Below are 26,326 nucleotides of genomic sequence, written 5' to 3' on the forward strand. Positions count from 1 at the left end.
GTGTTGTTCAAGGGTCAGCTGTACTTCATATGCTTACTAAAGCACTCTTGAAATTATTTTTATCGTCATAACCAGTACTTGAGGTAATTTTGTAGATTAGGAAATAGGCACAACTAACATGTCCTGACTATACAGTAATCCGTAATGGAGCCAGAACTATAACCTAGGTCTTTTAACTTATAAATCAGTGGGGGTTTTTCCTCCCTAATACAGTAGTCTTCCCTTATCTGTGGTTTTGCCTTCCAAGGTTTCAGTTACCCATGGTCGCTTGTGGTCTGAAAATATTAAATGGAAAATTCCAGAAATAATTCATAAGTTTTAAGTTGTGTATCGTTCTGAGTAGCATGGATGAAATCTTATGCCATCTGGCTCCATCCCACCGAGGAAGTAAATCATCCCTTTGTCCAGTGTATCCCTCTCATTAGTCACTCAGCAGCCGCCTGGGTTATCAGAATGACTGTCATGATATTGCAGTGCTTGTGTTCAAGCAGCTCATGTTTTACTTAATAATGGCCCTAAGGCGCAAGAGTAGTGATGCTGGCAATTCCGATACACCGTAAAGTGCTTCCTTAAAGTGAAAGGGTGAACGTTCTTGATTTAATAAGAAAAAAAAATAGTGTGCCAAGGTTTTAAGATCTACGGTAAGAACGAATCTTCTCTACATGAAATTGTGTAGAAGGAAAAAGAAATTTGTGCTAGTTTTGCTGTCACACCTCAAACTGTAAAGGTTATGGCCACAGTATATGATAAGTGCTTAGTTAAGATGGAAAAAGCATTTCATTTATACAGTAAGATATTTTGAGAGAGAAATTATGTTCACATAACTTTTATTACAGTATGTGGTTATAATTGTTCTTTTTTTCTTTTTCTTTTGGCCGCAAGGCTTGTGGGATCTTAGTTCCCTGACCAGGGATTGAACTCTGGGCCCTTGGCAGTGAGAGTATAGAGTTCTAACCACTGTACTGCCAGCGAATTCCCATAATTGTTCTATTTTATTATTAGTTAGTTGCGAATCTTTTACTGTGCCTAATTAATAAATTAAACTTTATCATAAATATGTATGTAAAGGAAAAAACATAGTACACTTGACCCTAGAACAACTTGGGGGTTGGAGTGCCAGCCCTCTGTGCAGTTGAAAACGGGCGGAGATAACTTTACAGTCAGCCTTCCGTTCTGCATCCTCAGGTTCAACCAACCTCCAGGTCGCGTCGTACCGTCTTTTCAACTATTTGTTGAAAAAAGTCCACATATAAATAGACCCATGCAGTTCAAACCCGTGTTGTTCAGGGGTCTACTGTATATATAGGGATGGGTACTATCCGAGGTTTCAGGCATCCACTGGTGGTCTTAGAAGGTATACCCCGGAATTAAGGGGGTGCCTGACTACTATACATGGTATTGCTTTATCAGTCACTTTATAGCTTTGTTTGTTTTTTTATTTAGGTCGTAAAAATTTTAACATTCCTGGGGACTTCTACAAAGGATTTTTTTCAGTTTTGCTCAAAGGAAAGCTCTGAATCTATCAAGTAGCTCTTAAAGAAGTCTTTTGTGTGAGTTATATATATAGATGTTTTCATGAAGAGGAGTGAAAAGCCAGAAGGATATAGACAAATGAGGCCTAAGACCTTTCCTGCCAGTAACTACACTGGCAGCAGCCGACAAATGCTGCAAGAAATTCGGGAATCCCTTAGGAATTTATCCAAACCATCCGATGCTGCTAAGCCTGAGCATAACGTGAGTAAAATGTCAGCTGAGGATCCGCGACAAGTCAGAAATCCACCCAAGTTTGGGATGCATCATAAAGCCTTGCTGGAAATTCGAAACTCTCTCCAACCATTTGCAAATGAAACAAGTCGGAGTACTTCAGAAGTTAATCCACAAATGCTTCAAGACTTGCAAGCTGCTGGATTTGATGAGGTAAGAATTTTTAAAAACAAAAGAAAGGGTTTTCCTTACCTTACACTACATAACACTTTTTAGGTGACCTCCTGCCCAGATGCTTCCTTTGAGAGAATTTAACTATGTATAGAAATTTGTATATTCTATCAGCAAAGAATGTTGTTTACAATTTCATTAATTATTAAAACAAAATAATTATTATTTCTTTAGCTTTCTCTGTGGTTCTGAGATTAAAAGGTGAAGTCATGAAGTCAGAGTGGAAGTGCAGGTGAGGAAAGCCACAAGTGAGGGCAGGGCAAGGACATCTGTCTGTGTGCGGTAGTTTCCCTGGTGAGGGTGAGCCGAGTGGCTGTTTTAGAAATGAGGGCCCTAAGGGGATGAAGTTTAAGCTTATACTACAGAGAAGGAAGAGCGGCCAGAGACATCATTCAGCACTTAATGCTCACAGACCTCTCAGACTCAAAGTTTAACTTCAGAAAAACTAAAAATTTACTTGGTGATCAGTCTCCAAGAATTTCAAGTTTTTTTGGTGAAATTTCAGTTCATGTCAATTATGCTAAGTCTTTAATATTTACTTTTAGAACTCATTTTTAAAGTTTTCATAGTCTGTTTATTATTTAGTCATACCCATTTTGTTTAGGTTACTAATAAAATTTATTTTCCATGATTACATAGTTTAGATGAATATTTTAGATAGCAGAAATCATTTTAGGTAAAAATTGGCCATGGAAATTGTAACTAAATGTGAATAATCAAGCATTGATTACATTTTCTTTAAAAATGATAGTAACTTTTTTCCTGATTATAAAAAAGTAATATCTGTTCCCTGTTAAAAATTAAACCATATAAGGAAGAAACTAAAAATTAGCTCCACTATACAAAAATAACTACCCTTAAAATTCCTTCACCTTGTTAATATTTTAGTGACCACGTTTTCAGATATCTCTATTTAATTTTAAAAATGAGAACATAAGTATGCATTATAGTAAAGGATTTGAAAAGGGAGATTTATTACTAAACTAGGAAGAAAAAAAGATTATTCTTTCTGGCCCATTCTCTTCACTTGATTATTATTATTTCCTATTAATTTTATATTTAAGTGTTCTGAATATATTGGATTTGCACCAGAAAATATATGGGGGTCGGGGAGGAGAGGAGATCCTGGGATGTTTTCCTGGTTAGTAGTTGGAGGATTAAGGAAATGGCTTGAATGGAGAGTCTCTTAGAGTACTTTCTTCCTAATCCTTTAGCCAGAAGGCAGAGAATAAAGAGAAGGCTGAATCATTGGTCTTATTCTTTCCTCTTACATATTGCTAGGGAAAGGGAGTTTAGAAAATCACATGGCTGTAAAGGCCCTTAAGTGGTAATGTGTATGTCAGATAAATCACATCAGTAAATATGTATTTATGGAGCCCTTACTGTGTGTGAACCCGTCAAACAGGATAGGGAATCATACCAAAGATGGTCTGTACCTTTAAGGAACTGAAAAATTTTTTCTAATGTAGACAGTTTTAAGAAGTGTAAGGCATTCGTCAGTGCCCTGTTCTTTATTTGTTGGCAATAATAACAATAATTGCTTTGCATTACAAAGATATGTTAGCTTTACTGCAATCACACATTTCAAAATTGTTTACCTTATGACATTAATAGCCCCTTAAGCAAGGTTGCTTTACTAAAAGCATTTAGACATTTATCCAAATAACGAAGGAATGGTTTTATATATACTCACAGTGATATAAAGAATATGGCAATTTTACTTCTTCTACCTGCTGAATCACTCATTCTGGTAGCTTCCTATTATGTTGCAGAATTTGTTCAAGATCCTAACTTGATACTTCAAAATTCTTACCTAGTTTTCACTTTTTTTTTGCCGCACCACGCAGCTTATGGGATCTTAGTTCCCTGACCAGGGATTGAACCCGGGCCCTCGGCAGTGGAAGCACACAGTCCTAACCACTGGACCACCAGGGAATTCCTTTCACTTCATTATTTTTATCATTTCATAAACTCTAATCTATTCCTTTAAGTATGCCAAGTTCAAGGCAGTTGAAATTTTTTGAGAATGTTTCTGGTGCTCTATAAAATTAAAACCTTAAATATTTCAAGATTAATTTCCTCGTAGGAATAAATGTTAAAAATTAAGGATTGATGCATTCTTGGGGCACATAAAGCTATAATCACTGGAGTGTATTTTTGTTTCTAAGCCTGAAGAACAAAAGCATAGTAATGGGGACATAATGTTTTCTTAGCACATAAGACTTCTATTCCAAAGTTACTGATTTAAGGGTGCTCTTTTCCACACTGGCACTAAGACCCCCACTTAAGGAGCACTTGGTTGATATTGCTACCGGTGTAAAAAATATTTTAACATATAGCAATAAAATTAAGAAATCAAAGCCAGCATAATCACCACCAAAATCACAGGCTGAAATTCTAGTGCATTTAACGATATGGTTCCTACAGTGTTGAAAAAGAATGGTGGGTGTCAGTTTTCTTACCAACTGAGATAGCGCTGCCATGTGATATTAGCATAAATACAGTTACAGTTCACTTGGTTTAACCACTTTTAAAGTTAAGCACTCCCTGGTGAATTTTAATTTGGATGATTTGTATTATTTTAAATTTGCACATAAAGTGAGACTTACTAATCCTTTGTATCTCACTACAAATTTGCAAAGTCTGATTGGCATAAAATGTGACCACACTGTACCTTTTTATCAGTTAAGGATTGAGTTTGGTTGCTTTTAATAAAAATCCGAATAATAATGCTTTAAACAAAATAGTGACTCAGTTTATATAGCTAGTATCGGTTCAGTCTCTTAAAAATATCAAACTACAACTCTTCACGAATCTCTTGAATTTTCCTTCTTGGTGGCAACTTGCTGTAGCACAGGTGTCATATCTATTGTCTAGGAAACAGGGTACAGGAGGGACCAGCACGTAAATCACGGATAGCAATATTCTTCCAGAAATCCTTGGTTTTTGTCTCATTGGTCAGAATTTTCATGTGGCCGCTGTAGCTATAAGGAAAACTTGTTTCAAAAAATCCTAGGAACTTTTTCTAAAAAATGGAGACTAGGTCTTGAGTAGGCAACAAGTCTCTGCCGCAGCCTTTTTTTGCTTGGCCTCAATCATCTCCAGTCATTTTGAGTAAGAGGATCATCTATCAATAGCCTGGTCACCCGTTAGTCTTATTAAGCCATTTCTCATTTAAAAATATTGTTTGAAATACTAAATCCTCTAGGACAAGTAAGTAGCTGCCTCCCTCTTGAAAAATGTGTATCAGTATACTTTTTGCATGTTAGTGTATAATTTATGTTTACATATAAAATAAAGGACACGGAACAGAGCAGGAGGACAACCCATATCTGAGCTCCAGGCGCCGTGCTTTTACATGTTTTCTTGTTTAATCCTCACATCAACTCTGAGTGTATTACAGATGAAGAAACTGAGCTCTGAAATGTTAAATAAGTTACCAGAGTTCACACAGTTCTAAAGTGGGGCACATAAATCTCCAATCACTCGAGTGTAGTTTTGCTTCTAAGCATGACAGACAAAGCATAGTAATGCAGGGCTACTGGAACTCAACCTCTTTGGTTCCATTTGATTCCAAACTCCCTGTTTTTTCTTTCATACCATGTAGCCTCCTAAAGTCTTCATCAAATCATATAAAGTCTGAGTGTTTTTCCTCTACCATTTGTCCTACATTTGTGTCCTCATAAATAAAATTGTGTGAAAATGTAAACTCTAAGAAGGTAGGAACCAGAACTACATAGCTCTTTTACTAGTAAACACAATGATAAAGATGCTTAATAAAATACTTTAACAGTACGAAAGAGTGTTTTCCAGTATGTTGATTGATACCTTTTTAACAATCTGATAGTCTGTTTGTTTATATAAGAATGAAATTAAGAATGAGAAATTCAGAAGCATGTATCTGGGAAAAAACCCTAGAAGAAAACAGTAATACATTACATAAAGGTGAAAATATTAAAGAAACATTTGAAGAGTTTGAGGGTTTGTTTTCTTTAGTAATTTGAGATTGTATGGATTTTTATAGTTTTACTGTGCTGTATAGTATATCCTTGTAGCTTATTTATTTTATACATAGTAGTTTGTACCTCTTAATCCCCTACCCTTATCTTGCCCCTCCCCGCAAAGTAGTTTTACAAACAGGACATTAAATTTTGGCTTGGGGCCTTGTTCTTCAAAATTATGAATTTCTCCAGTGGAAGTTATAGTGTTGTTTCCTTCTTATTAATTATAAGATTTAAATTTTATTTCTGTTTTTAAAACTTCATACCAGGATATGGTTATACAGGCTCTTCAGAAAACTAATAACAGAAGTATAGAAGCTGCAATTGAATTCATTAGTAAAATGAGTTACCAAGATCCTCGACGGGAACAGATGGCTGCAGCAGCTGCCAGACCTATTAATGCCAACTTAAAGCCAGGTGATTAATCAAATTTTTTTCCTAGTCTCTTATTTTATAATACTTAAAAATATTTAAGTATATAAAGTGTTTTGTCTTAGAAATTGTTAAAAGCATCACGGTAAGTGAAAGCCTCAAGCTAGAAAAATAACATTATAGTGTTACACCAAAATGAATTTGCAGATGGGGCCCTGAAGTTCCATAGGTAGTTCTGATAAGCAGCAGTCTAGGCTGAGAACTGCTTGATTGCTTATAATGCCACTGAAATAGTTTTCTTTTTAACCATAAATATAATTCAGACTATTCCTTTTTTATGTATATAATCTTATTGTAAAACACGTTCATCATAGAACATTTAGAAAGTAAATAAGCGAAAAAAACGCTATTAATACCCACAAGATTTTGGTATGTTTTGTTTCTCAGTCAAAAACTGGAGTGGGTTTATATGTGTGTACATTGATTCTTATTGTTTAAGCAAAAAATGGGGTCATACTAAAACCTACTTTATTCACTTAGTATACCATGTATAACTTCCCTTGTTATTAAATGGCCTACAGAATACTTAGCTACAGTAAGGTAGACTTACCACATATGTTATTTAACCAGTCTCATTTTTTGACATTTGCCTTGTTTCCTTTTTTTTTTTTTTTGCCATTATAGACAGCACTGCAGTAAATTCCCTTGTACCTAAATCTTTGTACATTCCTGATGATTTGGTAAAAGTAAATTTTCAAAGACTTGCAAAAAGTTTTTCTCACAGGCATACCTCATATTATTGTGCTTCACTTTATTGCACTTCGCAGACATTTCAGTTCTTACAAATTGAAGGTTTGTGGCAATCCTGCATCAAGCAAGTCTGTCGGTGCCATTTTTCTTTTTCTTTTTTTTTTTTTCTTTTTTTTTTTTTTTGTGGTACGCAGGCCTCTCACTGTTGTGGCCTCTCCCATTGCGGAGCACAGGCTCCGGACGTGCAGGCTCAGCGGCCGTGGCTCACGGGCCTAGCTGCTCCACGGCATGTGGGATCTTCCCGGACCAGGGCACAAACCTGTGTCCCCTGCATCGGCAGGCGGACTCTCAACCACTGCACCACCAGGGAAGCCCTGTCGGTGCCATTTTGCAAACAGCATTTGCTCACTTCATGTCTCTGTGTCATATTTTGATAAATATCAAAATATTTCAAACCCTCCACCAGTAAAGATTATGACTTGCTGAAGGCTCAGATGATGGTTAGCATTTTTTAGCAATAAAGTATTTTTTAATAAGATATGTACATTGTTTTTTAGATATAATGCTATTGCCCACTTATTAGACTGTAGTATATATATGTGCATATATACATATATTATAAAGTGTAAACATAACTTTTATATGCACTGAGAAACCAAAAAGTTCACATGACTTACTTTATTGCAATATTCACCTAACTGCACCGAACCCGCAACCATCTCCGTCCGAGGTATGCCTGTATTGCTGACCAGAAGGGTGTTGCCAACTTGTTTTGTCCCAGTCAGTTTAATATGAGAATGCCTATATTTGTAAATCCTAGGTATTATCCTTTTTGTATATTTAATGGTTGTGAAAATACTATCATTTTACATTCACATTTCTTTGATCACTGGTGAGCTTAAACATTTGTTTATTATTTTTAAATTGACATTTTAATTCTTTCCTAATCTTGTATTTGTCTTTTTAAATTGATTTATAAGAGGCCTAATTTTTTCATTCTTTCAGCAAATTTTTCTTGATCAACTACTATTTCAGGCCCTTTGCTTGGCATTGGATATAAAGTTCTTGCCCTTTCGTGGAGTTGAGATTCTAGTAAGGGAGCTCAAATACACAAATACATGTAGAATTACAACTATGTAAGTATGAATGAAGAGGGGGCAGTTATGTGGTACTATGGACTTATATAATAGAGGGATTTTTGACCTGATCAAGGAGATGAGAGAAAACCTTCCTGTGAAACTGATACTAGAGCTGATATCTGAAGAAAGACAAGGGTTAATGGGGATGGGTTTCATGAGGAGGAATGTTCCTATGCATGGCTTGTTTGGCTGGTTTTGATGTCACATTCGAAGAAATGAAAGTGGCTAGAATGCTGAAAACAAGAGTATAAGATATGAATGGAGAAGTGCATAGGGGCCTGACTATGCAGGACTGTCTATTGATTTTATCCTAAGAGCAGCAGGAAGTTATGGAAACATTTCAAGCAGGGTAATGACATGATTAACTTTGTGTTTCAGAAAGATAGCTGCAATGGATGAGAACGGATTAGAGAGAGCAAAGGAGGGTGTCTGGATAGACTTGATAAGAAATACAATTCACAGGAAATGAAGGTAATTTGGACTAGGGAGATGGTGGTGGAGAAAATTGAATGAAATAAGAAAGAGATAGGAGGAGTAAAATTGACAAGGACATGGCGATAGATTGCATATGGTGGGTGATAATGGAGTGGGATGACTCTTAGGCTTTTGGTGTATAAAAATGGATGGTGGTACCTCACATTATGAAAGGGAATGCTAAGGGAGGACAGGATTTGGTGGAGAAAGATCATAAGTCTGGTTTTAGACATAAGGTTTAGTTAGGTTCATTGAGTTATCCAAGCGAGGATGTCCCATTATTTTGCAGAACTCGTTCAGGATTCTAACTTGGTACTTCAAAATTCTTACCCAGTTTTCGCTTCTTTTTTTTTTTGCCACGCCGCGCGGCTTGTGGGATCCTAGTTCCCTGACCAGGGATTGAACCCGGAACCAGGGTGATGGATGGTTCGTCCATGTGGATGTTGAAGTTATAAAATGTTGTCAGGGCTTAGGGTAGAATGCCAGAGTTATGGGTAAATGAGGGCGAGCACGTAGGTGTTTATTGGGTGACCAGTAGAGGAATGAATGTGGCCTCCCACAGATAGCATGAGCTTCCAAAGAACTGGCTTTTTAAAAAGAGTTTGCAGAAATAACAATGATCTGGAAGCATAAATGGAGAGCAAAGAAGTGGAGTTCCACCTTTTAGCCCAGTTTATTTTTGAAGAAAACCTTGATTGCAAAGGACTGAAAGGAAAGTAATGTCAGCAGACGATAACCAGCTTTAAGGACGTGGGGGGAAAGCTTGGAGCAGAGGTTAGTGATCGAGGGGCATTTGCTAGTTATAGAACAGAGTGTGTCTAGAGGGCAACAGTGGGAGGGTTTAGGAAGTGGAAGAACACAGAGAACTTTATGGGAGGTGCAGAGCAGTAGGGATGGCAGTGTACTTGAGGGTTGCAGAGATTTCGTCTTACCTGGTAAAAGCTGGGAGAGTGACTTGGTGCATTTGGCCTCAGCTGACTATCCGAGGAAGGTGACACCGAGCCTGTGGTCAGAGGACTTGTCTAGCTTGCCCAGAGTGATGACTTTCCCTGAAGTCATAGACCCAGGATGCTGCCCAGCCTAGATGAAATAGAATGTTAAACTGTACATTCTGAATATTTACCAGGTTTTTTTCATGTGTTATTAAATGTATTTTCTCCCAGGACGATGTTGACCCTTCAGATTTGTGGTTGTTTCTTGTTTTGTTCTGAATGGTGCTAAGTGTTTTATGTATTTAAATCTATCAGTCTATTACTGTATGTTCTCTACCTTTGTCATACTTGGGAAGACCTTCCCAGGAGGTACAAAGAGGTACCCCAATATTATCGAATGTTCACTGGTTTTCTCCTAGTACTTGTATGGTTTCATCTTTAACACTTAAATGTTTAATCCTTCTGGAATGTATTATTTATATGTATCATATCTTATACGAATGTATTTTATATATATATTTTAAATGTATTATACTTTTCTTAGTGACCAGATTATTTTAAATACTTCTGTTTTTTTTTGGTATCGTATGTTTTCTTGCCTGTTTAATTTATTTGGAAATTCCATTAAATAGAGACTTTGTAAATCTCTACCTTATTTAGTGTTCAGCTAATTATCCCCTACTGCCTTTTTTTGTTTTAAAAGCCATACTGAAATGTATTTAAAATTAGTGTTATATCTATGAAAATTACAAATGGACACATCCTTTGGCTCAATAATGCCATTTCTAATAATTTGTCTACTTAACATATATATGAAATGGTATCTGTACAAAATTCTTCATTGCTTTTTGTGGGGGAGGGGTAAAACAAAAGACTGGAAACAACCTTAACAGCCATCAGTAGGGAAACTGATTAAGTAAATTTGGGTACATCCATATAGTGAAAAACTGTAATAACATTTTTTAAAGGTAAAGAAACACTTTATGTACTACTACAGAATATTCAGTTTTTTTAATGAAAAGACCCAGGCACAATAGTATATATAGGAGGTATCCTTTTTTTAATTTAAGTGTAGTTGATCTACAGTGTTAGTTTCTGATGTACAACAAAGTGATACAGTTATGCATATACATATTCTTTTCCATTATGGTTTATTACAGGATATTGAATGTAAGTTCCCTGTGCTTTACAGTAGGACCTTGTTTTTTATCCATTCTGTATATAATAGTTTGCATCTGCTCATCCCAACCTCCCAATCCAACCCTTCCCCGCCTCCCCCCACCCACCCACCCTTGGCAACCACAAATCTGTTCTTTATGTCTGAGTCTGTTTCTGTTTTTTAGGTAAGTTCATTTGTGTCATATTTTAGGTTCCACATACAAGTGATATCATATGGTATTTATCTTTCTTTTTCTGACTGACTTCACTTAGTATGATAATCTCTGGTTGCATCCATGTAGCTACAAATGGCATTATTCTTCTTTATGGCTGAGTAATATTCCATTGTGTGTGTGTGTGTGTGTGTGTGTGTGTGTGTGTGTTATATATAAAATATATATATACCACATCTTCTTTATCCATTCATCTATCAGTGGACATTTAGGTTGTTTCCAAGTCTTGGCTATTGTAAATAGTGCTGCTATGAACATAGGGGTGCATGTATCTTTTCAAATTATAGTTTTGTCTAGATATATCCCCAGGAGTGGGATTGCTGGATCATATGGCAACTCTATTTTTAGTTTTTTTGTTGAACCTCCATACTGTTCTCCACAGTGGCTGCACCAATTTACATTCCCACCAACAGCATAGGAGGGTTCCCTTTCCCTTTTCTAGTACTGTTTACCTGTGTATTCCTAAAATATCTTACTGATGACATTAGTTACCTTCAGTGACATTGGTTGCCCAAGGGGTGGGGTGGGTGTCCTTTTGTACTGCTTGAATTTTGAGCTATGAGAATGTGTTACCCAGTCAAAAATAAATAAAATTTTAAAAGGTAAAATAAAAGCACATACTCAAATTTGATTTTTGTGATTCTTGAAAGAGAATTATCATTTAGTAGTGTTAGAATTCCAAGCTAAATTTTTCAAAAGTAAGAGGTTAAAAAAACATGTTTTTTTTTTGTTTGTTTTTGTTTTATTCCCATAGGGAGTGTGCAACAATCAGTTAACCGCAAACAAAGCTGGAAAGGTTCTAAAGAATCCTTAGTTCCTCAGAGACATGGCCCACCACTAGGAGAAAGTGTGGCCTATCGTTCTGAAAGTCCCAACTCACAGACAGATGTAGGAAGACCTTTGTCAGGATCTGGTATAACAGCATTTACTCAAGCTCACCCTAGCAACGGACAGAGAGTGAACCCCCCCCCACCTCCTCAAGTCAGGAGTGTCACTCCTCCACCACCTCCAAGAGGCCAGACTCCCCCGCCAAGAGGTACAACTCCACCTCCCCCATCATGGGAACCAAACACTCAAACAAAGCGCTATTCTGGGAACATGGAATACGTAATCTCCCGCATCTCTCCTGTTCCACCTGGAGCCTGGCAGGAGGGCTATCCTCCACCACCTCTTAACACGTCCCCAATGAATCCTCCTAATCAGGGACAGAGAGGCATTAATTCTGTTCCTGTTGGCAGGCAACCAATCATCATGCAGAGTGCTAACAAATTTAACTTTCCACCAGGGAGACCTGGAATTCAGAATGGTAGTGGCCAGACTGATTTTATGATACACCAAAATGTTGTCCCTGCTGGCGCTGTGAATCGGCAGCCACCGCCTCCATACCCTCTGACCCCAGCTAATGGACAAAGCCCTTCTGCTTTACAGACAGGAGGATCTGCTGCTCCTTCATCATACACAAATGGGAATATTCCTCAGTCTATGATGGTGCCAAACAGAAATAGTCATAACATGGAACTTTATAACATTAATGTACCTGGACTGCAAACAACTTGGCCTCAGTCATCTTCTGCTCCTGCCCAGTCATCCCCGAGCAGTGGACATGAAATCCCTCCATGGCAACCTAACATACCAGTGAGGTCAAATTCTTTTAATAACCCATTAGGAAATAGAACAAGTCATTCTGCTAATTCGCAGCCTTCGGCTACAACAGTCACTGCTATTACACCAGCTCCCATTCAACAGCCTGTGAAAAGTATACGTGTATTGAAACCAGAGCTGCAGACTGCTTTAGCACCTACACACCCTTCTTGGATACCACAGCCAATTCAAACTGTTCAACCTGGTCCTTTTTCTGAGGGTACCACTTCAAATATGACCGTTATGCCGCCTGTTGCTGAAGCTCCAAACTATCAAGGTCCACCACCACCTTACCCCAAACATCTGCTACACCAAAACCCATCTGTTCCTCCATATGAGTCAGTCAATAAATCTAGCAAAGAGGAACAGCCGAGCTTGCCCAAGGAAGATGAGAGTGAGAAAAGTTATGAAAATGTTGATAATGGAGATAAAGAAAAGAAACAGATTACCACTTCACCTATCACCGTTAGGAAAAACAAGAAAGATGAAGAGCGAAGGGAATCTCGTATCCAAAGTTATTCTCCTCAGGCATTTAAATTCTTTATGGAGCAACATGTAGAAAATGTACTCAAATCTCATCAGCAGCGTCTACATCGTAAAAAACAATTAGAGAACGAAATGATGCGGGTAAAACCTCTTTTTAAAAATTTTTAATTTTTATTGGAGTATAGTTGATTTACAATGTTGTGTTAGTTTCAGGTGTACAGCAAAGTGATTCAGTTATACATATACATATATCCACTCTTTTTTAGATTCTTTTCCCATATAGGCCATTACAGAATATTGAGTAGAGTTCTGTGCTATACAGTAGGTCCTTATTAGTTATCTATTTAATATATAGTAGTGTGTATATGTCAATCCCAATCTCCTAATTTATCCCTCCCCCCTCCTTACCCCCCTGGTAACCATCAGTTTGTTTTCTACATCTGTGACTCTATTTCTGTTTTGTAAATAAGTCCATTTGTACCATTTTTTTTTAGATTCCACATATAAGCGATATCATATGATATTTGTCTTTCTCTGTCTGACTTCACTCAGTGTAACAATCTCTAGGTCCATCCATGTTGCTGCAAATGGCATTATTTCATTCTTTTTTTACGGCTGAGTATAAAACCTTTTAAAATGTCCATTTTTATACTTGATTATGTATTTGCTTGTTTATTTTAAAATACTGTGGTCCAGTATTTTTCTTTCTTTTTATCCTAAATATATTATCAATTATTTAAAAGTCAGTAAACATTAAGTATTTTTGATTATACCATTTTATTTTAGCATTTCATGATTTACTCAGAATTTTTTATAATAAAGTTGTAATAAATTAAGAAAAGTAAAGTTTACAGTGTGTAGTTTAGGTATGCATAATCCCTTTAATGGAAATTGGAGCAAGGGTTTTTTTCTAGAGTTTACACATTATCTTACATTTTAAAATAAACTAGAAATATCTGGGTCCCATCTCTTGATAAACTTACGAAACATTTATTTTTATTTACAGTAGTTTTTGGGGTTGTGGGCTTATTCATCAGATTGGTCTTATTAGAAAGTGTCAAGACACATCTCCTTTCAGTTATTTCCCCTTCTAATTTTATAATGTACTAGAAAAATATGTTGAAATTATTAAATCAAACTACTAAAAAGGAGATCAGAATAATTAAACACTTTAGATTAATATCTGTTGTTGATTCCATGTAGATCTCTTCACTAGATATTACGGTGGTACTCTCATTATTATTTTTATCCTGTATTTACAGTTTAAAGGTTTGGCTCCTAATCTTACATCTAGTGCTCAAAAGCCAAGAGGCTTAAATTTGTGTTAAACTTCCTTGTGAAACTTGAGAGAGCCATTCTTTTAAAATGATTTTTCTAAATCTGATTTCACAGTATAGTTACTCCTGCTATAAATTGAATTTTGTGAGGTGAGAGATACCATGATAACCTGTATGACTTATCCATATTTAGCTCTTAGGATTTCTTACTAAAGTCTGTCTGTATGTATTTTCTTAGTTTATTTTTCCTTTTTCCTCTTCACTTTCACTAATAGCTGATTTAAACTTTTATGGTGTTGGAAGCTTTGCTGACTTCTGTAGCCTCCATTACTGTGTAGGCAAGTAAGATTTTTAGAGAAATAGTTCTGTACTAAGTCTGGCATGCCACCCTTAAAAGATTTTGCATGCAATCGCGCATCCTGACAGAAGCATGAGGTTGCTATATTTTAATTAGTCTTGCATTTCTAGAATTCTACTCTACTTTTCAAATCAAATTCCTTTTCTATTTAAATTCTTTTTTTATTTTATTTTTTATTTTTTTTTGCGGTACGCGGGCCTCCCACCGCTGTGGCCTCTCCCGTTGTGGAGCACAGGGTCCGGACGCGCCGGCCCAGCGGCCATAGCTCACGGGCCCAGCGCCCCGTGGCACGTGGAACCTTCCCGGGCCGGGGCACGAACCCGGATCCCCTGCATTGGCAGGCGGGCTCTCAACCACTGCGCCGCCAGGGAAGCCCTCTATTTAAATTCTTAAGTTAATTCTTCATTAACTAGTCAAAAATGAGCTATTCATTCGTTCTGAATCCAGGTATTCCATGTCTACTTAGACGTTGGTTTTTGTTTTTATCTGTTTTTTTGGTATCTTCATAAGTCACACTGACTATTCTTTGAAACATTCCAAAATATCTAAAAGATACCTTGTAATCAAAAAAGTTGTCCCTTTTAAAAAAGGTAGGACATACCCTTTGCATTTTGCATTAGTGGTGGCTGTGAGTCCTACCCTTACTCTAATGCCCTGAGAAAGATAAAAGGAAAGACAGACTGTTAATGAGTGGTTAGATTAGGAAAGACATTCTTTTGTTCTCAATACATCAGTTTTTTAGAATAAATGAACCTGAAGTGGAAGAATTTCTTTTCATGAAGGATAAAATGAAAAGAAGACTATTTGAGGCATAGGCATTCCACAAAAAGATGCATATAATGAAAGCAATCTAATTACGTAGTTTGGGATGAATATGCATGGAGAGATAGATGAGGGTGCATGTTAACATGTTTGGCTATTACACATGGGAACGTGTTTTTTGAGTGCATTAGAGAAGAGTAGAAAGCTGAACATTGATATCATCTTCTCCTTGCTCTCTACAGCAGACTCTGCATATACACTCACCTTGTGTATCCTGTTAACTATTTCTTATGCTGCACTTTTGATAATTAATTTTCTCTGAAGTATATTCTAGATTTCTAACATGCTTTATTAAAAATTATTATGCATTTAACCTTTAAATATATGCCTGAATTTTTTCCAAGCGATTTCTTAATATTCAGTATAGAAGATAATTCCTCATTTAACATTTAGTTTATTTGCCTAGGTTGGATTATCTCAAGATGCCCAAGATCAAATGAGAAAGATGCTTTGCCAAAAAGAGTCTAATTACATCCGTCTTAAGAGGGCTAAAATGGACAAGTCTATGTTTGTGAAGATAAAGACATTAGGAATAGGAGCATTTGGTGAAGTCTGTCTAGCAAGAAAAGTAGATACTAAGGCTTTATATGCAACAAAAACTCTTCGAAAGAAAGATGTTCTGCTTCGAAATCAAGTTGCTCACGTTAAAGCTGAGAGAGATATCCTGGCCGAAGCTGACAACGAATGGGTAGTTCGTCTTTATTATTCATTCCAAGACAAGGACAATTTATACTTTGTAATGGACTATATTCCTGGGGGTGATATGATGAGCCTATTAATTAGAATGGGCATCTTTCCAGAAAATCTGGCACGATTCTACATAGCAGAACTTACCTGTGCGGTTGAAAGTGTTCATAAAATGGGTTTTATTCATAGAGATATTAAACCTGATAACATTTTGATTGATCGTGATGGTCATATTAAATTGACTGACTTCGGCCTCTGCACTGGCTTCAGATGGACGCATGATTCTAAGTACTATCAGAGTGGTGAGTAAAATCATAAAATTTGTTTGGACATATGCATATGATTTATAATGCAATAAAATATAAGATGGTATTATCCCTGGATGGGAGCCAGAAGTCCTGGGTCAGGTCTTGACTCCACTGGATAAATGTGGGTGAATCCTTTAGACACTTAGATTTATAAAATGAAAGAGTGTGCTAGAATTAATTATTTCTAAATATCATTAACATTTTTGAGTTAATCTCTTTACATTTTATTAATTTGAAATATGTCAGACAAATAACAATTTGAAAATAATTTTTAAATGAAGCCCCATACCCACCATTCAGCTTAAGAACTAGATTATTTGAAGACCCTAAACAATCACCTCCTTTTCTTTCTTCCACAGGAGTATTTCAGAACGCTATAATCAGTTCTTTACTTTTCTCTACACTCTTACCACATATGTATATATCCCTAAATAATTTATTATTTCATTTTGCCTTCTCTTGAACCTTTATTTAAATGTAATCATTCTATATGTAGTCTTCGGTGTTGACTTCCTTTATTTGTTTGAGGTTCATCTGTGTTCCTGCATATAACATTTATTTTCACGACTGTTTAGGCTTCTGTTGTATGACTGTTATACAGCTTGTTTAACCTTAAACACTTTATGTACATGATTCTGTTTAATCTTCACAACGTCATTGTGGGGCAGAGTGAAGAAACCGAGGCTAAGTTAGAATAAGAAACTTGCCCGTGGTCAGACAGAAGATAAGTGTAAGGGCTAGGCTTTGAACTGAGGTTTGTCTGCCTACAGGGCCCATGTTATTTCTTCTATACCACACTGCCTCACCAAGATCCCTCCAAGCACTAATGGAAGTGTAAGTCAACCTAACATTTGTTGGATACTCACTATGACTAGGTGCTTTACATATTTTCTGATTTAATGCTTACAGCAATCCTCTGAGGTAAGTATAACTGGCCTCCAGTGCTTCTTGTGAACACAAGTAGATTGACATTAAATGGATAGAACTGAGGTACTACTAGGAGTAGATCCTGAACCTACTTTAATATTCAGCTTAACATAATTTAATGTTTCCCCAGATTCACCTGAATTACTTGGGGTTCATCTTACAAATATGATTCTTAGGCTCTGTTCCAGTCTTCTGATTGAAAATCTCCACTGAGGGTAGAAATTGTATTTTAATCAAACGTCCTAGATGATTATTACAGTTAGGTTAATTTCAAATATTTTTTTTCCTAGATGGTTTCATCCAGTCATGGCTTTAATTACTAGCTGTACAGCAATGACTTCCAAATCTCTCTTCAGAAACAGCCTCTCCCTTTCACAAGGATTCCTAATAGATCTTTCAAACTTAACATTGCCAATCAACAACTCTTACTTTCTCCCCCTCCATATTTGTTCCCCCTCCCTTTTAGTAAATTGTACTACCACCACCCATCCTTGATTCTTTCTCCGTACACTCCACATCTGATCCCTCAGTAAGTCCTGCTTACTCCACCTCAGAATATATCTAAATATATCTTCAATCTGTTCACTTTTCTCCATGTGCACCGTTACCATCACAGTCCAAACTTCACTGTAATAGCCTCTTACCTGATCTCTTTTTCACCCTTGTTCCCCCTATAATCTATTCTCTATACAGCAGTTAAAGTTTTCTTTTTTAAACATTTATCAGACCTTTTCATTCTCTTGCTTCACACTCTCCAGTATCTTCCTGCTGCACTTCGAGGAAAAAGCAGACCATTTCTTTCGCTCGCACACCCTTGTGCACTGGCTCCTGCTCTATTTCCTACCGTTCTCCCCTCACGAACCACACTGCTCTTCTCTCTGGTGCTGTTGGGATTGTGTGGGTGCCTTGCTCTGGTTTTCAGATGGTTGAGTTCCTCTTATTTTTTTACAAATGTCACCTCAGTTGGTCTTCCCAAGGCACCCTAGAACATTTGCCATATCACCACCCCATGTTGATTCTCTGTATGGAATGCATCACTATGTTTCTTATATATGTATTTGTTTGTTGTATTTCTCCCCTACAGAGAAGCTGCCTGAGAGGAGAATAGTGTCTTTATTATTATCGTTGTCATTTGCTGAATGAATGAAACACAAATCTAATTTGTTTGAAACTTTGTCCAGAGTAGTATTGCAGAGCATTCTGAGTACCAAATTCTCAATCCTACCTACTCAAATGATTTTTACCGTCATCACTTAATATTGAGTAAATTACTGCATCTTAGGCTTATTTTTCTTAGTGTAAAACTTATCCTATTGATATTTCAAGAGTGCAGGCTCTAATTATTAATAAACACCATCAGTTGACAATCCCCCTGATTGTCAACAAGGGGAAGCGTTGTTAAATCTGAACTATGACGTCAAAAGGTTAAACAGACTAGGTTTACTCTTGTTGCTTTTATTTTTTTTTTTACTATACAGGTGACCATCCACGGCAAGATAGTATGGATTTCAGTAATGAATGGGGTGACCCCTCTAACTGTCGATGTGGAGATAGACTGAAGCCGCTAGAGCGGAGAGCTGCACGCCAGCACCAGCGATGTCTTGCACATTCTTTGGTTGGGACTCCCAATTATATTGCGCCTGAAGTGTTGTTACGAACAGGTAAAACGTCTGTTTCATAAATAATCTCAGTATGCCTTTAGACCAGCTGAAACTTATATTAGAATATGGCTCGTTTCAGGCTTATAATAAAAGTATTAATTTTACAGTATAAATTGTTGATTTAATATTAATTTTGATTGTATTAATTCTGAGCACTTTTTTTAAAGTGCTTATGAATAACCATAACTTTGGTATCTTATTTTAGGCTATACACAGTTATGTGACTGGTGGAGTGTTGGTGTCATTCTTTTTGAAATGTTGGTGGGACAACCTCCTTTCTTGGCACAAACACCATTTGAAACACAAGTGAAGGTAAGGTGTAGAATCTATACCAAAAGAATTGTTACGAAGTCCCAATACCATACACCTTTATCAGTCCTTTACTTTGAGCATCTTAATGTAGAATTAAAGAAAGAACTTGTAAGGATACAGGAACCCACTAAAATTCCATGAGTGAACGCTTATCTCCATCATATCACTGTTCCTCATTCATACACTACATTCATATTTCATTCTCATAGAAGTTTTTAGTACCTTTTGAAGATGTATTCCAGTTTACTCTTACTACTGGCTGCTGGCTTTGTTTCCTTTCATGCACATTCTAGCCTCAAACTACTAACAAATGTCTGTATCTCCCTGGCACTTAAATGAAAAGTTGCTCACAATTTTGACCATAAATTGTCCCATTAAAAAACCCTTCAGTGGCCTTGTCTGTGGGTTAAAGTCCAAATTTGTCCTCAGTTCCTTTGTTCGTACCATTCCCTCTGTCTGGAATGTCCTTCTTTCTCTCCCATGTTTCACAGCCTTCCCCCTTTCTGGTTCACTCCTGGTCATTTTAATCATTCTCTGAGAATGTCTTAAGATATCATATTTTCTATGATGCTCTCCTCAGGTTACAACTTCTGACATTGCATTTAATACATTATATTTAAAACTTCTTTTAGAATTTCTTTTATTACAGGTCTACTGGTAATGCATTCTTTCAGGTTTGTGTCAGGTTTGTTTGAAAGTGTCCTTATTTCCCCTTCATTTTAATATATATGTATATCTGTAAGTATATGCATATGTATAAATACATGTGTATTTGTGTGGGTGCTGTGCGTGTAAAAAATTGAATGCTTTCTCCCTAATTTCAAGAACAAGGCAAGGATGTCTATTCTAATGAGTCTTACTCAACAAAGTTCTGGAAGTCTTAGCCAGTGTAATACAGCAACAAAAAAAATAAAAGGCATAAAGATTAGAAAAAAATTAAAACTTGCTTTATTCACAGATGACATAATTTTCTATACTGAAAATCCCAGGGAATCTGTGCAAAACTCCAAAAAACTAATAAGTGAGTTTAGCCAGGTTAGGGTTATAAGGTAGGTTATAAGGGTACTATGTAAAAATCAATTGTATTTCTATAGTCAAGCAATGAACAAATGGAAAATGAAATTTTAAAACAATACCATTTACAGTAGCTTCCCCCAAATGAAATACTTAGGTATAATATTGGGTCATATTATACCTATAATTCTATTAGGTATAAATCTAATAGAACATGAACAAGATCTGAATGCTAAAAGTTACAGACTCTGATGGAAAAAAACAAGATCTTAATAAATGGAGAATCATACTGTGTTGATGGATTGGAAGACTCAACATAGTAAAGCTATCAGTTCCCCCAAAACTAATCTACAGATTTCACTCAAATCCAATAAAAATTCCCAGCAGGAATTTTTGTAGGTATAGGTGAGCCAATTCTAAAATTCATATGGGTAGGCAAAGAAACTGATAACAAAACAGGGGGGGTTTTTTAATTTATTTTTTATTTATTTATTTTTGGCCATGTTGGGTCTTCGTTGCGGTGCGTGGGCTTCTCATTGTGGTGGCTTCTCTTGTTGCAGAGCACAGGCTCTAGGCATGCGGGCTTCAATAGTTGTGGCTCGTGGGTTCTAGAGCGCAGGCTCAGTAGTTGCGGCGCACAGGGCTTAGTTGCTCCGCGGCATTTGGGATCTTCCCGTGTCCCCTGCGTTGGCAGGCGGATTCTTAACTACTGCGCCACCAGGGAAGTCCCACAAAAACAGTTCTTTAAAAGAAGGACAAAGTTTGAGGAATCAACTACTTGATTTTAAGTCTTACTATAAAGTTACAGTGGTCCAGACAGTATGATATTGGCAAGAGGATACACGCACAGATAATGGAACAGGATAGTGAGTAGGGAAATAAGACCACACAAATATGGCCATTTGTTCTTTGACAAAGGTACAAATGGAGAAAGGATAGTATTTCAACAAATGGTGATGGAAAGATTGGTCAGCCATATACAAAAAATACTGATTCAACATAAACCTCACACCTTACACAAAGATTACCTCAAAATGAGTCATAGATCTAGATAAAATATAAAGGCTATACTTTTTTTTTTTTTTTTTTTTTTGTGGTATGCGGGCCTCTCACTGTTGTGGCCTCTCCCGTTGCGGAGCACAGGCTCCGGATGCGCAGGCTCAGTGGCCATGGCTCACGGGCCCAGCCGCTCCGCGTCATGTGGAATCTTCCCGGACCGGGGCACGAACCCGTGTCCCCTGCATTGGCAGGCGGACTCTCAACCACTGCGCCACCAGGGAAGCCCCATAAAGGCTATACTTTTAAAAGAAAATGTAGGAGAAAATCCCTATGGCCTGGGCTTAGGTGAAGAGTTCTTAGAAATGACATCAGAATCATGGTTCATTAAAGAAAAGGTTGAGAATTTGGACTTCATCAAAAATTAAAAACTTTCAGTCTGCCAAAGACATAGTCAAACAATGAAAAGACAAGCTACAGTTTGGGAGAAAATACTTGCAGGTCACATACCCAACAGCAGGCTTATCTCTAGACTATTTAAGAACTCTCAGAAGTTAAAGAAAAACAGCCTAATCCAGTGACTTGATAGAGGTTTCCTTAAATGCCTGTATCAGAAAAGAAAAACATGTCTCTCTCTTTACGTATTCCTGAGAGGGTCAAAAGAAAGGCAGGCCTCTGGACTGGTCCCTCAGGGAATCACCAAGACCAACCAAAATGCACAGCCTCAAATTTTTGGAAGGCAGGGTCCTTACAGCCTACCTTGGCACCATACCAGGAAAATGGGCTGCCCTCTCCATACCCATGGTGGGGCTGAGCAATGGTGAATGGTAGTCGGTTCATGCACACTGCTATCTTACAGTTTTTAGCAGCTTTTCCCTTCATGAAGCACCCCCCTCATTGCTCTTAGGGTCAAGTCAGATTCCACAGTACCAAAATGGTTGATTATGATAAGAGTTGAATTTTTTTTTCTCAGTTTAATGATTGTTTTTGTGGAGGGACTGACCACTGAGGCTTCCTATTTGCCATTTTCCATGAGATCTCACTCTACTGTGTTTTTGACTATTATCTCTTTATATAGTTCTGTTAGAGGTTGCTCTAGTGATTACAAGATACGTACTAAATTTTCATTGTCTACTTAGAATCAGTATCTTACCACTAAAAGTTCAGTGTAGAACCTTGCTACCATATAGGCCCCTTCATTCTCTACCCTTTGTGTCTTAGGTTTTTTTTGTTTGATTTTTATTTATTTATTTTTGGCTGCACTGGGACCCCGCTGTCGCGCGCGGGCTTTTTCCAGTTGCAGAGAGCAGGGGCCACTCTTTGTTGCGGTGTGTGGGCTTCTCACTGCAGTGGCCTCTCCTGTTGTGGAGCATGGGCTCCAGGCACGCGGGCTTCAGTAGTCGTGGCTCACGGGCTCCAGAGCACAGGCCCAGTAGCCGTGGCGCATGGGCCTAGCTGCTCCACGGCATGTGGGATCCTCCCGGACCAGGGCTCGAACCCGAGTCCCCTGCATTGACAGGTGGACTCCCAACCACTGTGCCACCAGGGAAGCCCCGTGTCTTAGTTTTTTATACATCACGTCTACATACATTTAAAACCTCATCCAGGAGTTCCCTGGTGGTCCAGTGGTTAAGACTTCACCTTCCAAAGCATGGGCAGCTAAGATCCCACGTGCCTCCTGGCCAAAAAAAAAAAAACCAGAACATGAAACAGAAGCAATATTGTAACAAATTCAATAAAGACTTTAAAAACGGTCCACATCAAAAAAAATAAAAAGCCTCATCCAACAATGTTACAGTTTTTGTTTTCAACCATCAACTTATTTTAAAGAACTCAAGATGAGAACAGTCATTTGTATTTACGCAGATAGTTAGCATTTTCCTTGCTTTCCTGCATTCCTGATGTTTTACGATTCTTTCTCTATCAATCCCTTCTGTCTGAAGAACTTCCTTTAGCAAATATTTTAGAGCATGTTTGCTTACAGCAGATCATTTTAGTTTTCCTTCATCTAAGAATGTCTTTATTTCACCTTCCTTAGGATATTATCACTTGGTAATAGAAGTCTGGGTTTCAGTTCTTGCAGCACTTTAAAACGTATCCACTTCTGTCCCCCATAGTTTTCTGATGAGAAATCTACAGTAATTCAAATCATTGTTCCCTCAAGTAATGCATCATTTTTCACTGGCTACATATAAGAAATTTTCTTTAGCTTTCAGTGTTGTAATTAAGATTTGTCTGGGCATGGATTTCTTAGGGCTTGTCCTGTTTGGTGTCTCTTGACACCAAACAGCATCTTTAATTTACAGGTTTGTCTTGTATCAGATTTGGAGAATTTTCAGCCATCATTTCTTCAAATATTTTTTCTGTACCACATATTTTTTCCTTTTGGAACTCTGACACCAACATTAGACCTTTTGGTATAGTCCCGCAGGTTACTGAGGTTCTCATATTTTCAAACTCTTTTTTCTCTCTGTTGTTCAGATTGTATCATTTCTATCGAGTTTTCTTTAAGTTCACTGATTCTTTCCTCTGACATCTCCATTCTGCTGTTGAGCCCATCCATTGAGTTTTTGTTTTTTGTTTTTTTTTAAGTTTTTAAAGTCATGTTTATTCACGTTGAATTTACATTCAGTAAAACTCACTCTGAAATTTGACAAATGCAATCACCACCATAATCAAAGTGTAGAACAGTTCTTCAACACCTCCCCCCCCCCCGCCCCCGAAACCCTATGCACAAACTCCTCCCTGATCCTTAGGAATCCACTAATCCATTTTCTGTCAAAGGGGTCAAATTTAATCATCAAAATAATCTCTTATAGAAAAAAATGTAAGCACAAAAAATCAAGTTTTTAAAAGGATACTTTGAAACATACAATGTTTAGAATAGTCAAAAGAATGGGATTTAGAACTAACCTTTGTAAGTTAAAACAGCTGACAAAGTTGTCTTAGGATAGTTGTATTGCTAGGATAGCTAGTCTAGTTACTATGTTGGGCTTCAGGCTGGGGCTGGTTGGCAGAAAAATGATTTTAAATAGTTTAGATGGAATTGAATTCTACAGAAATTCTCTATGGGGCAGATACATGTTCTTGCAGATATTTGGCACCTTTTCAGAAGTTCTCCCCTGCTACCACCATGAAAGGGACAGTAAGCAAAAACCTCTACTCTGTATATATCAATCATAACATGTTCAAATACATGTTATCTCCTCAAAAAGCTTTCAAGCACCAGCCTGTTTATCAGCATCTTGAACTGGACTGAGCCGAGTCACGTGCCAAGGCCTAAAGGGTCCATTGAGTTTTTACTTTGGTTATTGAAGAGGGCGTTTAATTTTCTTCCCTACACAGTGCTGATAAGCTCATATATGAATAAGGAAGAATGAAGTTCATTTATTCATTTATTTAATAAATATTTATGGAGACCTACCCCTTCTCTCCCTCTCTTCCTTTCTCCCTCCCTCATTCCAGTTTATTCAAAACAATAAGTGTTTATTGAATATCTATTAATTATGTGCCAGGCAATTTGCCAAACACTGGGAAATGCAAAGACAAAACGTGGTCTATAGCCTTATGAAATTTTATACTGTAGTAGGACACAGACATAAATAGATACCACAAAGTATTAGAGATATTATGCTACAGGGAAATATATAGAACTGGGGAGGCACAGTAGAAAGTCATTTCTACCGTAGGTTGAAGGTCTTAACAGGGGAACTAAAACTTACAGTGAGTCATGTAATATGAGTATAAGTTGCCTAGAGAGGAGGGAATGGAAAGAAAAGTTATTTCCCACCGATTCATTATTAAAGGTGAGGAAAGTGAGGGAATTCCCTGGCGGTCCAGTGGTTAGGACTCACACTTCCACTGCCAAGGGCCTGGGTTCGATACCTGATGGGGGAATCTAAGATCCCACGAACTGTGCGGCGTGGCCAAAAAAATGAAGTAAAATAAAAAGGTAAGGAAGGTGAAATACAATGCAATTTATTTTAAGAAAATACTGATAGTCCAGTAAAATTTTTGCAATTGAAACTTGGAGGAAATTTTTGTTTTTCTTATTTCTTTCCTTCTAATTTTTAAAAATCTTCCTTAAAGGTTATCAACTGGCAAACATCTCTTCATATCCCACCACAAGCTAAACTGAGTCCTGAAGCCTCTGATCTTATTATTAAACTCTGCAGAGGACCAGAAGATCGCTTAGGCAAGAATGGTGCTGATGAAATAAAAGCTCATCCGTTTTTTAAAACAATTGATTTTTCCAGTGACCTGAGACAGCAATCTGCTTCATACATTCCTAAAATCACACACCCAACAGATACATCAAATTTTGATCCTGTTGATCCTGATAAGTTACGGAGTGATGATAATGAAGAAGAAAATGTAAATGACACTCTGAACGGATGGTATAAAAATGGAAAGCACCCTGAACATGCTTTCTATGAATTTACCTTTCGGAGGTTTTTTGATGACAATGGCTACCCATATAATTATCCAAAGCCTATTGAATATGAATATATTAATTCACAAGGCCCAGAGCAACAGTCAGATGAAGATGATCAGCACACAGGCTCAGAGATCAAAAATCGTGACCTAGTGTATGTTTAACACACTAGGAAATCATTGTAATGAGGCTTTGCAAAAAGGCCTGAAACGCAGGGGTTTTTGAAGCTCTGAGAGTAAAATTATGCAAATGTAACAGAGCTATGTATGTGTGCTCTGTGTACAATTTTTTATGTTCCTAAATTATGGGAAATCCTTTTGAAATGTTAATTTATTCCAGCCTTTTTAATCAGTAATTTAGAAAAAAATTGTTATAAAGTAAATTATGAGCTGAATATTATAGTCAGTT

At 37.2% G+C, this 26,326-nt stretch overlaps 1 protein-coding gene across 3 annotated transcripts; it reads left to right on the top strand.

Annotated features, from left to right (window-relative positions):
- The first annotated feature begins 1,575 nt into the window (after positions 1 to 1,575).
- Positions 1,576 to 26,082, top strand: LATS1 (large tumor suppressor kinase 1). 3 transcript variants are annotated; one of them, XM_065888759.1, is made up of 7 exons: positions 1,576 to 1,917; positions 6,206 to 6,353; positions 11,749 to 13,262; positions 15,985 to 16,567; positions 18,979 to 19,161; positions 19,367 to 19,473; positions 25,573 to 26,082. In XM_065888759.1, exons 1-7 carry the CDS (start codon positions 1,576 to 1,578, stop codon positions 26,080 to 26,082), a joined length of 3,387 nt encoding a protein of 1,128 aa, XP_065744831.1. The 3 variants fall into 3 exon arrangements, with proteins under 3 accessions (XP_065744831.1, XP_065744833.1, XP_065744832.1); XM_065888760.1 differs by lacking the exon at positions 1,576 to 1,917 and adding an exon at positions 5,122 to 5,148; XM_065888761.1 differs by lacking the exons at positions 15,985 to 16,567; positions 18,979 to 19,161; positions 19,367 to 19,473; positions 25,573 to 26,082 and adding an exon at positions 13,744 to 13,802 and having other exon boundaries at positions 11,749 to 13,263.
- The last annotated feature ends 244 nt before the right edge of the window (positions 26,083 to 26,326 follow it).

Source organism: Phocoena phocoena, chromosome 12 (genome assembly GCF_963924675.1).
Source record: "Phocoena phocoena chromosome 12, mPhoPho1.1, whole genome shotgun sequence".
In the NCBI taxonomy this organism is placed as follows: domain Eukaryota; kingdom Metazoa; phylum Chordata; class Mammalia; order Artiodactyla; family Phocoenidae; genus Phocoena; species Phocoena phocoena.